This window comes from Glandiceps talaboti, chromosome 1 (assembly GCF_964340395.1).
Source record: "Glandiceps talaboti chromosome 1, keGlaTala1.1, whole genome shotgun sequence".
Taxonomy (NCBI): domain Eukaryota; kingdom Metazoa; phylum Hemichordata; class Enteropneusta; family Spengelidae; genus Glandiceps; species Glandiceps talaboti.
The window spans coordinates 12,927,053-12,941,856 of NC_135549.1; the positions used below are offsets into that span (position 1 = coordinate 12,927,053).

General features: G+C 36.8%; 1 protein-coding gene across 1 annotated transcript; it reads right to left on the reverse strand.

The window, feature by feature from the left end:
- Positions 1-340: 340 nt before the first annotated feature.
- Positions 341-2,539, reverse strand: LOC144433203 (tripartite motif-containing protein 2-like). The gene has a single exon (XM_078121515.1). It carries the CDS (start codon positions 2,537-2,539, stop codon positions 341-343), a length of 2,199 nt encoding a protein of 732 aa, XP_077977641.1.
- Between the last annotated feature and the right edge of the window lie 12,265 nt (positions 2,540-14,804).

Below are 14,804 nucleotides of genomic sequence, written 5' to 3' on the forward strand. Positions count from 1 at the left end.
TAGTACCTAATTGACAAGAGTGCATTAGCTATAATGTTTGTGTCTCATCGACAGGGTCAAAGTTTACGCTACAAATTCGAGTGTCCCAAGATTAATAGTAGGTATGTCCACCATTTGCATGGATCACTGCAGTGCATCGGTGCATCTTTATATAACATGCACAGTCTCAATATCTTTTTCTGGCCCATTTTCGGGTTAATACACATATGGAATGGAAACGTCTCACACCACAATGATATATGATGCATGTTCACTGTCTGAGTTGAAAATTCACAATTCAAATACTGTTCAGTCTTCATTCGAAAAGGATACTACTGTAATTGTACACTAAGAATGTAGTTTATTGGTTATAGACTGAAATACAGTGACGGTCCCAACACTCTGACACAATCACTTTCCCCAATGGCTCATCATTGGTAATGCATATTCCTCTTGGATCGTGGTTCCCTGCCTGGTTTTCACTGATCGCAATGCAATCAAATTCACATTTGGAATTGAATTTCTGTACTCTTCTAGTACTATATTCACACACATACAAATTATTGGCATTATCCAAAGCCAGTCCTTCAGGCTCTACTAGCTGACCATTCTCAGATCCATCAGAGCCAAAAGAAAGCAGGAATTCCCCGTCTTCAGAGAAAACCTGGAGACGATCATTACCACAGTCTGATACAATGATGTTTCCATTGTTCATTATGACAATGTCCCATGGTGACTCGAATTGGCCATGTTCAGAACCCTCACTGCCAAAGGACTTGATGTAGATATCATCTGGCCCATATATATGTATACAGTGGCGACCTCCATCAACTATGTAGCTCCTTCCAGTGGTAGGGCTTATGCCAATGCCCATGGGTCTTACCAATTCATCTTCACCAAAACATCTTATCCATTTCAAAGTATTATCACAGACAATAACCTGTTTATTTCCACTATCAGTAATGTAGATATAACCAGTCTTCGCCACTGCTGCATATCTTGGACAAAAAGCATGTGTAAAATTTGTATATGTGACAACAGCAACCTGAAGTCCATCAATGGTGAATGTCTGTAATCTGTTATTGTCACTGTCACATACCAACATGTTTCCATTGGTCATCATGGTTATGCCATGTGGGTTGTTCAACTGACCTTTATCTGACCCTTCGTGACAAAATTCATGTGACCAACCCTTCCTTGGAATAATCTTTAGTTTCACTGGTGAACCCTGTATTGGTCTTTTATACACTGACACAGACAGTTCGTGATTCCCTTCTGCCTTACCAGTATACATCAAAGAAACTGTGCCATCACCATTGTCACACATGTTTAGTATTTCAATCTTCTTGCCAGGTGTTATTATTTCAGCTATCACATCATTGATCGTAGCAGTAGATGTACCCATCTCCAAAATGACTCTGATTTCATCTCCAATTCTTCCAAAATCCGGTATTTTACTCAATCTGTACATGGTTGTCCTGATGTGGCCTAAACGTTTATCTGCACAGAAATCATCAGATTGCTGAAATTTCAAGCTATCATCTTCAATAGGACTTTGATTAGTCTCAATAGCCAGGAGCCTATCTCCTTGAGATAGCACACCCTTCCTCGCAGACATCACCTGTACTGGACTTCCATGATTCACGAGTCGTTCAGCAAACTCACGTACATGTAAAATGTCTTCTTGCACACCTTCCATTTCTTTGAGTTGCGCTTGTAACCTTGTTTGTCGTCGACCACGTTCTTGCTTCAACTCTTCCAGTAGTTGCTTTCCATTCCCCTTTACCTTACTAGTAAGTTCTTTAAGAGTCTTTTCAACGTGCTCATTGATTTTCCTTTCTTCGACTTGAACAGTCTGCGCGAGAGATGCTGCCATTTGTTGTATCCCAGCAATGCTATCACTAGCTTCATCTTCTTTTGAAGCTAACATTTCAACCATTGCAGTTAGTTTCTCGGTAACATCTGCTGCTGCATCTTGGAGGGATATGTACGTGTGTTCTGTTATGAGGTGATCAGTGGCTACGCATTCTGAGCAGATAGCAACATCACAAGTGGTGCAGTGGAACCTTAGTACAGTGCCAGAGTGTTTACAGCAGAAGGTAGGGGGTCGTACTGAGGTCGGGTCAATGCCCTTTCTTCTTTGGTACTCATCCAGAGTGACCAAATTGTGTGACTGAGTTACGGGGATATTGCCATGAATGCCCACACAACCACCACACAATTCAAAACCACAGTCTAAGCAATACGTCGTGGGTGTTTCGCCTTGCTTTCTACACGCCCCACATACCAAGGAGTTCGCTTCTGCGAATTGCTTCATCAAATCTTCGGTGAACAGATCGGCAGACAATGTTGCCACTTCCCCATGCTGAACTTGGTGTTCTCGACGACAAAACGGGCACAACAACTTTGCATCCTTTACCAGTTTGACGAGACATTGTTCACAAAAAGTGTGCAAACACGGTAAAATTTTAGGATTCTTGTATCGTTCACAGCAAATTCCACAAATTAGGTTATTCTCATCGATTTCGAGGCGTTTTACACTGCTCGTGCTAGCAGCCATGGCTTGACAACGCTCGACGTCAGTTGGTGCCCTTTAACCTTTCCATTATTAACACCCAAGTAACCGGAAATTCTCATTTGCAGATGACTTGGAAAGTCGATGTCGCAGAATGCGCTCTGGGGACGAAATTTCCCAAACATTGCCACCTAGAAGCTTGCTTCTGATTTTTTAAAACAATAGAAAATTGACAATCATTTATTTTCCCACATTCGGCAGCCAAACTGGATTCCAAAATGGCTTAAGTTTGAAAATACTTCGACTCTATTTGAAAAATTTGTATGAGTACCCCTTATTGTTTTCCTTGATTATAACTGAGAATATGTTGTAGTTTTGTGACAGCAAAAATTGAACAGTTTACTTCCTAGGTAGTCTATAGTTCCTGACAGGGACCGCATTACATAATATACATACATGTAATATACATTAAATTTTACAACAGTTGGCATTATTAAAACAAGTACTTGTCCCACCTGACTTGGATACTTGTAGAGCTGAAACACAGACAAGGCAGAAATCATTGTCTGCGACTGAAATAAATATTCACAGGCAATGTTGGCTTAAGAGTAACATTTTAGATCCTTTTCAGTTCGCATTGCTTCACTCAAAATATGTGGGAATCAAAAATTGGGGTTTAAACAACTGAGAATGACACCAGCAAAACCGACAATGTATGATGGACATAAAGTTAAATAAATCAAATATTTAGTCTATTCTTACATCAGATTGGGGATTTAAATTAGTGTATATTATTCTCACTTGGTACAGACTATATATTGATTGCAGGTGTAGCTATCATTAATGACATACTATTGTACATATACAAGGATGATAATGTGTTTACATATGTTTACTTGACTCTATCCCTTTCAGAAGTATTCATCAATATGTCTTCAAACTTTTTTTTAAAGAATAAGATGAATTATTTGACGGCTTCGTCCAAGTCATATAAGTACCCAAACTGTCTTTTCATACATGAGTTACACTTCTTGTTTACTCTTCACGTGTTTGTCTCGTTTAAAGGAGAGAGTCCAAGTTTGAAGAAGAAGAACACCCTTAGGGACCGGTCAGTTTCTTCAGCCGGGGGGGGGGGGCGGTGGATTCTTAAATTGGGCCGACAAAAAGTCACTGACCCCCCATCTGTAAAACCAAAAACAGGCTGACCCCTCTATCACTTAATTCTAAAACATGATGACCCCCCCCCCCCCCCATATATATAATATTCACATGACAGGTATTTTTTGATCGTGACTCAGTGTGGACTGCTTGACTGTCTTGCATCTACTTTATAAGATCCCGGGTTAGCACTATCATAATTATAATTGACTACACAGGGTAAATATATTCTAAAAGGAGTTTAATAGCATCTTGACAGTGAAAGGTATGGGAATATTTTGAGCAGGGAATATGTATATCTCTTATGGGGGGTCCTTGGGGTCTCCCCATAGAAGCCCTGGAGGTTTTTTACTCTGAAAAGTCAATTTTGAGACTATTCAGGCCCTTTCAGACAATAATTTCCAAGCTTTACAAGACAGCATCAATATGTAAAAAGAAAAAAATATTTTTTGAAATATTAAGTTTGATAGCATCTTGACAGTAAGAGGTAGGAGGAAGACCTGGAGACTGGGATGTGTACACCTCATGCAGTGGGGGGGGGGGGGGTCCTAGGGAGTCTCCCCCTAGAAGTCCTGGAAGTTTTTTACTCTGAAAAGTCAATTTTGAGACTATTCAGACCCTTTCAGAAAATAATTTCCAAGCTTTACAAGACAGCACCAACATGTAAAAAGCAACTACACAGGGTTGAAATACTTTTGAAATATACTTTGATAGCATCTTGACAGTAAGAGGGGAAGAGCTTGAGACTTAGATATGTCCACCTCATGTGGGGGGTCCAAGGGAGTCTCCCTTTAGAAGCCCTGCATGGAGGATTTTTACTCTTAAAGCCAATTTTAGGCCATTCAGACCCTTTCAAGCAATAACTCAATCCATGCTTTATAAGACAGCACCATCAAGTATCATAAACTATTCCGTATAACTTACATAGGGTTGAAATATGTTCTTAAACAGTTAAATGGCATCATTATAATATGTAGTAAAGGTCAGCACATCTACTGGTAGTATCATTGGTAGGATAGATTTGGAGTTTAAGGCAATTTAAGACTACCTTGGCAAACATTTCACATCAAGACTATCATCTCAATGTTTAGGTTATTCATAGCCTTTGAGGTAATATTTCCAAGCTTCGAATAGCTAACGTAAATGTAAGTTTCCCATGTCACATAAAAATGGCCCCGTAACATTGGTATAGTGGCATTAATATTGCATGTATAGTAAAGTCACCGGTATGTTAGAGAACTTTAGGTGGTCATACCTAGTGTATAATAGAAACTGGAATCTGATGAGATGTGGTGATTTGTAGTGTCAATAACATGTAGTGTCCAAAATCGAAAGTGTATTAATCCCTTCTGACAAGTTCATAGTGACGAGTAGGGAACATTTTAGATTAACCTCTTTTATAAACTATATGAAGATTACCATTACGAAACCTTCAAGTTCACTTTTACCCCAAAGTGCAATATAAGTGAAACAAATGATTGTGAAACAGCCAAGCATTTACATGACATGTTCTGTAACTAGTGTGGTCGCTAGGTAATACATGTATATGTATATTTATAGTTATGCTTGAACTAATAAGTAATATTAAAGAATTCATGTAAGAAACAGGGAGAAGAACAAATATTTACATGTACCACATTTCAGACAAGGCTATATGCCATTGTAGAAAAAGGATTCTGAAAACAGCATGACCCCCCCCCCCACTGCCAATTTCAAAAACAGGATGACCCCCCCCCCTCCCAATCCACCCCCCCCCCCCCAGGCCGAAGAAACTGACCGGTCCCATATTCGTATTCGATTGGGTAGTGACCACAGAGACAGTAAATGGCAGTTCAAGATTTTGAAACAAGATGGCTGTGTCTTGTCTTTGGCAATTCATTCACCACTAACAGAAATTGTCTGCCGATGTACACTTGTCGTTTCTACTGTGATCAACAGTAAAATAGTCCAACTCTGGCGATCGAAACCCGTGTATATCTTGTTCAATCCTTGGTGCGAAGGTGAGTACTACTAACAATCCGCGTTGAGATTAATTGTAATTAGTATTATCTGCACAGCACCTAACTGTCATCAATATTGTTTGTCAATTCAACTACATGTCGGTAACTTTATTTTGCTTCGATACATTTCTTATATATTGTGGAGTTTATAGACGTTGGTATGACTCATTCTCGCAAGCCAGAGTTCTTATTTCTACCACTACATTTCTACCGTGGAGGCTCGTTAAGAACGTTGCCGTAAAACAGGCCGTGGTTTGCGACGATGGTATGACTTTATATACTTGTACTTTAAACTCCAAATTGCTCGTACAGATGAAGGGGAAGAACTACGCAATGAATATGTTCTGAATGATACCGGATTGTTATATGTTGGGTCCAATTTAAATTCATTTGGAAGACCCTGGAACTTTGGACAGGTACGTAACAAAACAACTGAAGACTACCTACTTATCCTTTTTTTTTTTAGAAGTGGCGACATAGTCAAGTATAATATTTATGGTCTAAAATTATCTTGAAGAACTGACGTTAATGACTTAATTTGTTCATACTCCGAAGGAAATTAGATTTCATAACCTTGAACATTCTCTTGCACTGCGTCTCTCTCTCCTTCATCTGGTCCTAGCAGAGTTTACATTATTTCAACCATCCGGGTCTTTTCGTCTACATAAAAGTACATAAAAGTACGCCTAGCTATCGGTACGCGTAGACATAAATATTATTTTAACTTTTTACGACCTCTTGAGAAACATGTATGTTAAAGTTGTATCCTCGGAAATTCATAACCACTATTTGCAGACAGTTTTGAAACTTGTAATTATAAAGATGAATAGGCCTGAAGACATTCATGGCACAAAAACTCTGAATTGAAATCTTCAATGCCATCACCACCACCATGGTTTTTTTTTCAAAATAAATATTCAGATGAAACCACACTAATATAACAATATTCATAACGTGGTGAAAAAAATGTATGTGTTGGTTAGGTACTTGGAGCAATGTTTTCTAGACACATTATATATTAGGTATATTTGACCAAGTATTAGCTTACTAGATCGAACATTTCACGTGTTTCCAAACAAAGTTTTCCTTCGGTCATATTTTTGCTATTTGTCTATTTGTGTAAGTGGAATAATAACTAAATTATTTGAGGCGCCTTTTAATTGTCGCTTCTAAAAACGAATGTCAGAATCTTGTGAAAACTAGAGGCTTAAATTTGCAACCATCCCTTGTTGCAGGTTCACCCGAAGAAAGAATGGCACTGGAACTTGCAGCAAGTCATGGCAGCAGACCTGATACTTACAGAACAGACAAGAATATCAAGTTGGACTTGAATTGTGTAATATCTGTCAGGAAAAAAGTGACAATTGGAGACGATTTCAACATCGATATTACTATGACAACACTCGCACTGTACAGCATCTGTACGTAAGGTGTTACATATGTCATTATACCGGTGTGCTCGTCAAAGAATGTCAGGCCATAGAGTTTGGAAACGTCATAACTGGCCATAACAGTGGTAAATATATTATAATGTAATAACGTTCATTTCGAGGACGAGCTCAAAGGCTTCAAAAGTATATGAAATCTACAAGACAAACTAAAACAAAAATATATACAAATATACAACAGACACAGAAATTGGAAGGAACACGTAACAACAATTTATTTAGAGCAATCCATGCAATCTGTCATGTCAAATTTACACTTTAATGCAAAGTTCCTGTGAAGAGTTTCTCAGCTATAGAACATATGAGTCCACCATGCAGCAATTTACTTTTTACTTTTTTAGTGTATCGCCAAAATTGGAAAAACTGCATTTATTGATGTAACGATGAAAAATAAAGGTGTTTATTAAAGTTGAAATCAAATAATTGTTTTAAGTTTTGCTAAAGATAAGAATTGAGAACACAAATCGAGATATTTTGATAATTTATATGACTGTGTCTTTTTTTATGGTTCATTTATTTCATTGAAAAAGTAATCAAACCATGTTATTATCCTAATTTTACCTTGTCAGTTTCCAAGTGGACTTTGCATGTAAATAATGTCGACTACGAAGACTTACTCCATGAACACCCTACAATGAAGATCTTTGCTATGGGGCGGTTATCAGAAAATAATGACACTGTAGCTGCGCAGGAAGACTTCTCTCTAACACCGCCCTCTCTGATGACTGTCGTAAACAGTAACTTCGTTATGAGTTTCAGAAGGGGTGCACGGTGGACGCAATTTGTCATGGATTCATCGGCTGACGATGGTAATTCAGACATAAATTCGATGTAATCCACTATTTTTCACTTTAAGATTACTCATAAAATAGTGGATTTTTGCTAGCTTTGATATTCTCCAGTAAAAACGCTCCGTGTGTTGTAAATTCGACAAAGTGTATGAAACTGTATACGATATTGGAAGAAAGTAAGTTCACAGCTTGATTTAGAAGGAATTCAAGTACAACACGTTATATTAAAGTTGTACTAGATGTAACTGGAGGTATTTTTTCTATCAGCCAACCAACAATGTATTCACTGAAAATTGTTAAAATATCAATGATTAGACATTGTACATGTTACTTAGAGGTCGATTTTATTGGTGAGTAGTCAATGATGACGAGTTGATATTTTAATATATCTAGAATGAGTTGTACTTAACCTCTCAAAATGATAAATGTCTAAATTCCAATTTTAATATTTTGTAAGTTTATGCCTGTGACAAAGGTTGACTGTGTCGTTTCTTTGCATTCCTTTATTTATCATATCAAAATATAGATACATTTGGGATATTTGAAGAAAACAAATCTTCACACAGATGAAGACACCTTATAAAGGTAATATCCGTTGTAATTTGCTCAGTTACGTACACTCATTTTGAAACGTTACTTCACCACTGCGACATCAGAAATATGAAACGTTTTATATTTCATTTTCCATAATGCATGAACTGTCACGGATTCGGTGTCGGATTCTGATAGCCTGCCCTCACCGGTAGCGATGTTGTTCGTTGGATGATGACAACAGATATCATGTCAGTATTAAAACAATGGCGATGGATTCCCTGGGTGTGAAAGCTGAATTAATGTAATAATTTCAGAGTAGATATTTGTCTCTGATACTCGATACAGTAATACTACACTTAATCAACCGCTAGCTTTATGCTTGATGTGACAGGCCTAGATGTCGATAACACTTTAACGTAATTACATAGCCAGTTGCATTATATAACTGTACACAAACAGACATATGGGCTTAGTGGGTATTTAAATAAAGTATGTGCTTGGAAAAAAAATATGACATCATGTCTCTTTCGTACAATTTAAACTGTCTCGTTTTGCTAATATGTTTTTTATAATTTGTTGACATTTACAGTTTACAAAGAATTCTATTTTCAAATAACATATTGTTTATATTTTTGCAAAAATAGTACGTCCACAATAACACGACTTATCGGGTTACTACACTAATAACCCACAGGGGCGTGTAATATTTCATAGATTGTTGTTTTCTTATTGCTTAGAATGTCGTTTTCTGAGGAAAAGATCGTACGAATCTTGCTGCTACAAATGTATCAATCTCTATACTACTAAGAAATATCAGTCTCTTTCCGGCCTTACATGTAGGAATATATATTAATCAAAAGGTTGTTATATTTAGTCTGTAGACCTGGAAAACAACAATCTATGAAATATTACACGCCCTTGTGTAATAACCCAGTAAAATCCCCTAAAATTACTAGGGTTTTTTTTCAGTAAATATAACCCCCCCCCCCTCCATGTGTTTTGCGTGACTTCTATCGTTATATGTATGTACAATGCAGGCTTTTATATATATTCTGATCAAAGAAAGCTATGTCTATGTACATTTTGGTTTTGGTGTATTTAACGTATGCGTTGTAAGTCCTGAGGAAGGATATTGATATTGATGTGATGGCTGAGTATTTAAAATAGCAATGTGTGTTAACTTCAGGACATAGTGTGATAACACTGTACGGGGTCAGAATGATTACGTGCCTTGTTTCGTCTACACTTTACTCCGTTTTAAGACACATGCTGGCTTTGTCGTCAAATTATGATAATCAGTTTATTTTAGCTATTGTAATTATTTTAGTTCCACTCCAGTGAATTTTACTTAACAAGTCAAATGTTAATTAAGATATCGATATTGCTTTCCTGTTCTGCAATCTCCCGCTGAATACGATTTAAAACTACATACACATTTTCTTAACTTTTGACATTGAGACAGTTTTGCTTGGATTGCTTTGGTATCGAGTTATTACTATTATAAGACTTACTCCCTGGGTATTTACTGTGACAATTTAAACTTATCCATGGGGGCAAATATCGCTAAAAGAGCCACCCGTTACATTCGTAGTGCCTCCTCAACTTCAGCAACAGAAATATTTGTCATTCGTTATATTTTTTATTTTCATATATGCCCTATGTAAAGTCGAGGCCACAGATTTGGAAAATATATAAGATGAAAAAGAATAAAAATCTCGTTTTCTTGTTCTAAATGTCATATACTTCAAACGCAAGAGTGAAATGGGTTCCTGTTCGTCCCTCGTTTTTCATATCTCGAGGTTGTCCGTAATCTGTTATCTTCTCTAGATTTGCTAACAGTCTTAGAAGCCAGTATGTAAGTTTTGTTTATAAATTCCAGCGTCAGAATTTCAAACGTTAATTTTATGTCTTTATTATACAATTATTTGCAAAATAAGGAGGAGGTGAATACTATAGCTATTTCTTCATATCTGCACACACTCTTCTCCTTATTTTTATGCGGATGACTCTTTCCCAAAGCTATTATTTCTTTTTTTTGCAGAATATTCCATTAGAAAACAATTTTGCATAGCTTTGTTTACCAAGATGTGAATTACATGATGTGAATTACATGATGTGAAGTACATGTGAAGTACATGATGTGAATTACATGATGTGAAGTACATGTGAAGTACATGATGTGAAGTACATGTGAAGTACATGGTGTGAAGTACACGATGTGAAGTACATGATGTAGAGTACATGATGTGAAGTACATGATATGAAGTACATGATGTGAAGTACATGTGAAGTACATGATATGAAGTACATGATGTGAAGTACATGTGAAGTACATGATGCGAATTACATGATGTGAAGTACATGATGTAGAGTACATGATGTGAAGTACATGATGTGAAGTACATGTGAAGTACATGATGTGAAGTACATGATGTGAAGTACATGATGTGAAGTACATGATGTGAAGCACATGATGTTAAGTACATGATGTGAAGTACATAATGCGAAGTGGTATGAAAAAGATACGATGGTAAAAAAAAATAAGTTAATTCAAATTTGATTTCATGAAATCTCAGACCACTAAACAATACATTGATTGGTGGTCTGACATGAAATCGAATATCGTACAATAGAACAAAGTTAATTGAAACTGGTTCATCTAGAGTCTAGCCTTCCAAAGTTTACTTTACATTGTAACAATTAAGTCGCTGAACATATTTTGTAACGAGTTTTTATATGCCCATTTGATACTCTTGAAATGCGCTATTTCTGAATGTGAGGTTAGATTTCATGCCCGCCCATCTTAAGAAAACATTGCTCTTTAAGTATGTTTAGGAGAAACAGGTAACGGTTTCAGTTTTTTAAAAAAAGGCAGGAGTTAACGATTGCAGTCGATTTCCAGTAATTTGTACATTTGAAACGTTTTGGGGATATTTCAATTCCTGTTTAAACTTAGTTCAAAAACTTTATCCCCATCTACAAACTTATACAAACAAATATGGTTTGGTTTGAAATGATAGCATATGCGTAGAGATACTTCATAATCCGTCTTCAAATATGAAATCGTAACTTCTAACAAACACAGGGAAAAATCAAAGTTTGCATGTTATATTCTTCCCTCCTACTGCATGACTGATGAGTTTTCCTCTGTGGAATATGACCTGACGAGTCACTAAGAAATGATTTAGCCTTTGTTTAGTCGCGGTCTTGTGACAATGGCATAAACAGATCGCTTGACACAGCTTACTTCTATTTGGAGAATTTTATTACCACATAAAAGTCAAACCTCAACATACCAGGAATAATTGCGTTCATCCAGCAGCAGTCTTCCATCATCAACCATCTTACATTGCACGCCCTTCAATTAAACCTGTTTATTTTTAAGCGGTTTTTATTGTAATTGTTTTCACAATGTTGTGAAATTATATTCGTGATGGAAATCAAAACTTTCATATCCTGGGCCCATTATTCCTCTAAATAGAATTGCATTGACTTTTATCTACGAGTTTCAGTTCAGTTTCAGTAATTAGCCAATAGCTGCATACATGTAAGGTAAGTTTTGAAAGAACAGGAATCGAAAGATGCAATCATTAGTTGTTTCGGATTGAAACAAAGTTAAAAATGAATGCCTTGGGATCACAAAACAACTCCAACCTGATACGGAATTACGTCACTCTTAGATAAATAGGCTGGATCATACATAGGGATTCAACTTTGACCATCAAAGGTACACCAGTCTTGTATTTGACAGTTCGGGATTGATGATAGAAACTGTGAGCTACTGGAGACAACAGTTCGGTATGTTTGTTGAACAAACAGACAAGTTTGATATCGGAGACCTTGTTTGACCTCTACAAATTTACGATGGGTCTCTCTACTAGGAGTGGCTCCAGCATACCTAGTAGACATCAAATATCGCCTTCTTTTAAAGCAAATACTATTTCGCGGTCTGAAAGAAAGGAAGCAACAGTTGGGGTGAATACAGTTCTCTGTTTCGACAATCTGCAAAGTCTTCAAGAACAACACTCTTTTATTTCTAGAGATTTAGTTCTACCTGTGCGAGAGACATCGATGACACCGGAAAGGGGGGGGGGGGTCCGCACAAAAGTGCAGTGGGTCCTTTTTATGACTTTGGTATAATAAATGGTATGCTTTTCATGTTGAAACTTAAAACTGACATTATCTTTAGTTTATATAATCTGAGATCTTCTCCACGAATGGAAGTCATTATAACCATGTCCGCATTTCATGTTAGCAGAGTTCCAAAACCATAAAACAACCAAAATGACAACAATTCATGACCCTAATCATAATATACCGGATGTTTGGCTTTGGTATGAGAAAGGGTCTCCTTTTTTCGTAAAGGTGCACTTTGAGTTGTTTGAAGGTCTTCACGGAGCCTGTAGTACGATTACACGTGGATTTGCCACACCCCTCCCCTCCCCCTCCAATGATATATCCCACACACCCCGCCCCAATGATATATCCCACACCCCTCCCCTCCAATGATATATCCCATACACCCCTCCCCCTCCAACGATATATCCCATCAGTGTGAAAAGAACGTTTTCAGTTATTTGAATGAACAGCTTTGAAATTCGAATCTATTATAAAATAAATTTCATAAGCTGGAAAATGAGGATTAATGTCGGCACCAGGTGTGTATGTCGTAAAATGGACATGACTTATAATAATTGACCATGATATGGAATGATAAATGCATGATCAATGAAATCCCCTTATGCCTGACTATACTATAAAATCATAAACGATGACAATTCATCAAGGGAAAACCATGAAGATTCGTTTTGATGTCTAGATACGATATATTCACACCTGGGATTTTGTTTCCATATTTTTCGACCTTGGTTCTATATTCAATGTAACTCAGCTGCCCTAAATTTCTTAAAAGTGAAATACAAAATATAACGAGTTCATTAAAGCTCTTTGCATGACCTTTGCATGACCTACAGGGATTGATTGACTATGTAATATATCGATCAAAGAGTATCAATTGTTGGCAAGATATATAGTTCAATGTAGGATAAAAAAAAAATCTTTTAGTTTGGGGGTGGGGTTTGAACCAGTTTAGTTCTCATCCTACAAAATCATTTTTACTTTGAATGGAATCTGTTTTGTGCCCCTAAATACAATTATTTTTAGAAAATGTCGTCAAATCAAGATATGAGAGAATTTTCGCTTTGTAAATGTATGGCATTAAAGTGGTAATAAAAGAGCCATAATTACATGCAGGCGTTGCATTCATAGTAATATAATTTTATATTATACATTCTGATATGAAATTGATTGTGCTGTTTCAATTTTGATTAATTAAGTTAGAAGGAAAGGGGGGGGGGGGTCTGAGACCAAGGTAAAAGAATTTTGCTTTTTATCCTGCATTGAACTATTGATCTTGCCTCTTTGGTGGGTGGGTGGGTTTGTTGATGGCTTGGTTTGCTGGTTGGCCGGTTAGTCACCTCATTCATTCATTCATTCATTCATTCATTCATTCATTATCATACTTTATTCATGCTAGCTTTATATTCATAACTATGTATTTAAACTGGATAACAATTATCTTAAAAGAGTCTTACATATTGTAACAGAACTAACAATAAAAAAAACCAATCTACTATATTTGAAGAAGCATGAAGTCACGTGGTGCTCTGTCAACGTCAGGTCATTCTGGGGTAGTCTAAATAGGTGAAACACGTAAAATAATGTAAAAGATTAGGCCATGTCATTTCATATAATATTGCTGATTGGATGTTTTCAAAACAACAGCGATTATATTCTTTCAAACAAAATAAAATATCAGGTGTACTATTGAACTGCAACAATCTACTAGAAAAGTATACACTGTGACTTAAAAAACATCTATCCATAGGAATTGTTATTTTATCCCATATTGTGATTTTTACTCTGCCGAAAGTACTGTATCTATTATTTCAGGCAGCACAGTTGCGATGACAACGCTTATATGTAAATCATTAATGAACCAAGTCAAGGTTAGTCGACGATTCCCTGGATGTAGAGGGGTCAATGAACTTACACACATTTATATCGGTAAACGATATCATATCATTTTCAATGCACATATACAAATATAGTACAGACGAACGTCGTCCTCACCCAAGACCTCCGTTATTAAAGTCTCTGCCACATGATTATATACTTGCAACACCCGTAAAGGGGTATTTTTTTAATTAGCTATCTCCCGCATTGTTTTTGTGCACCGATGTTCCTTGTCCGCTGTCATTCCGGAGATGTTACCTGTCATTTGAATGTCATTGGTATGTGCACGATGTCAATAGCCAATACATACCCGCACGTTTGCATTAAAATGGTGAACAATATTTCATACCCTCGTCACGTCCGC

Coding starts and splice junctions, on each gene's coding strand:
- LOC144433203 (XM_078121515.1), bottom strand. CDS start 2,539: ATGGCTGCTAGCACGAGCAGTGTAAAACGCCTCGAAATCGATGAGAAT.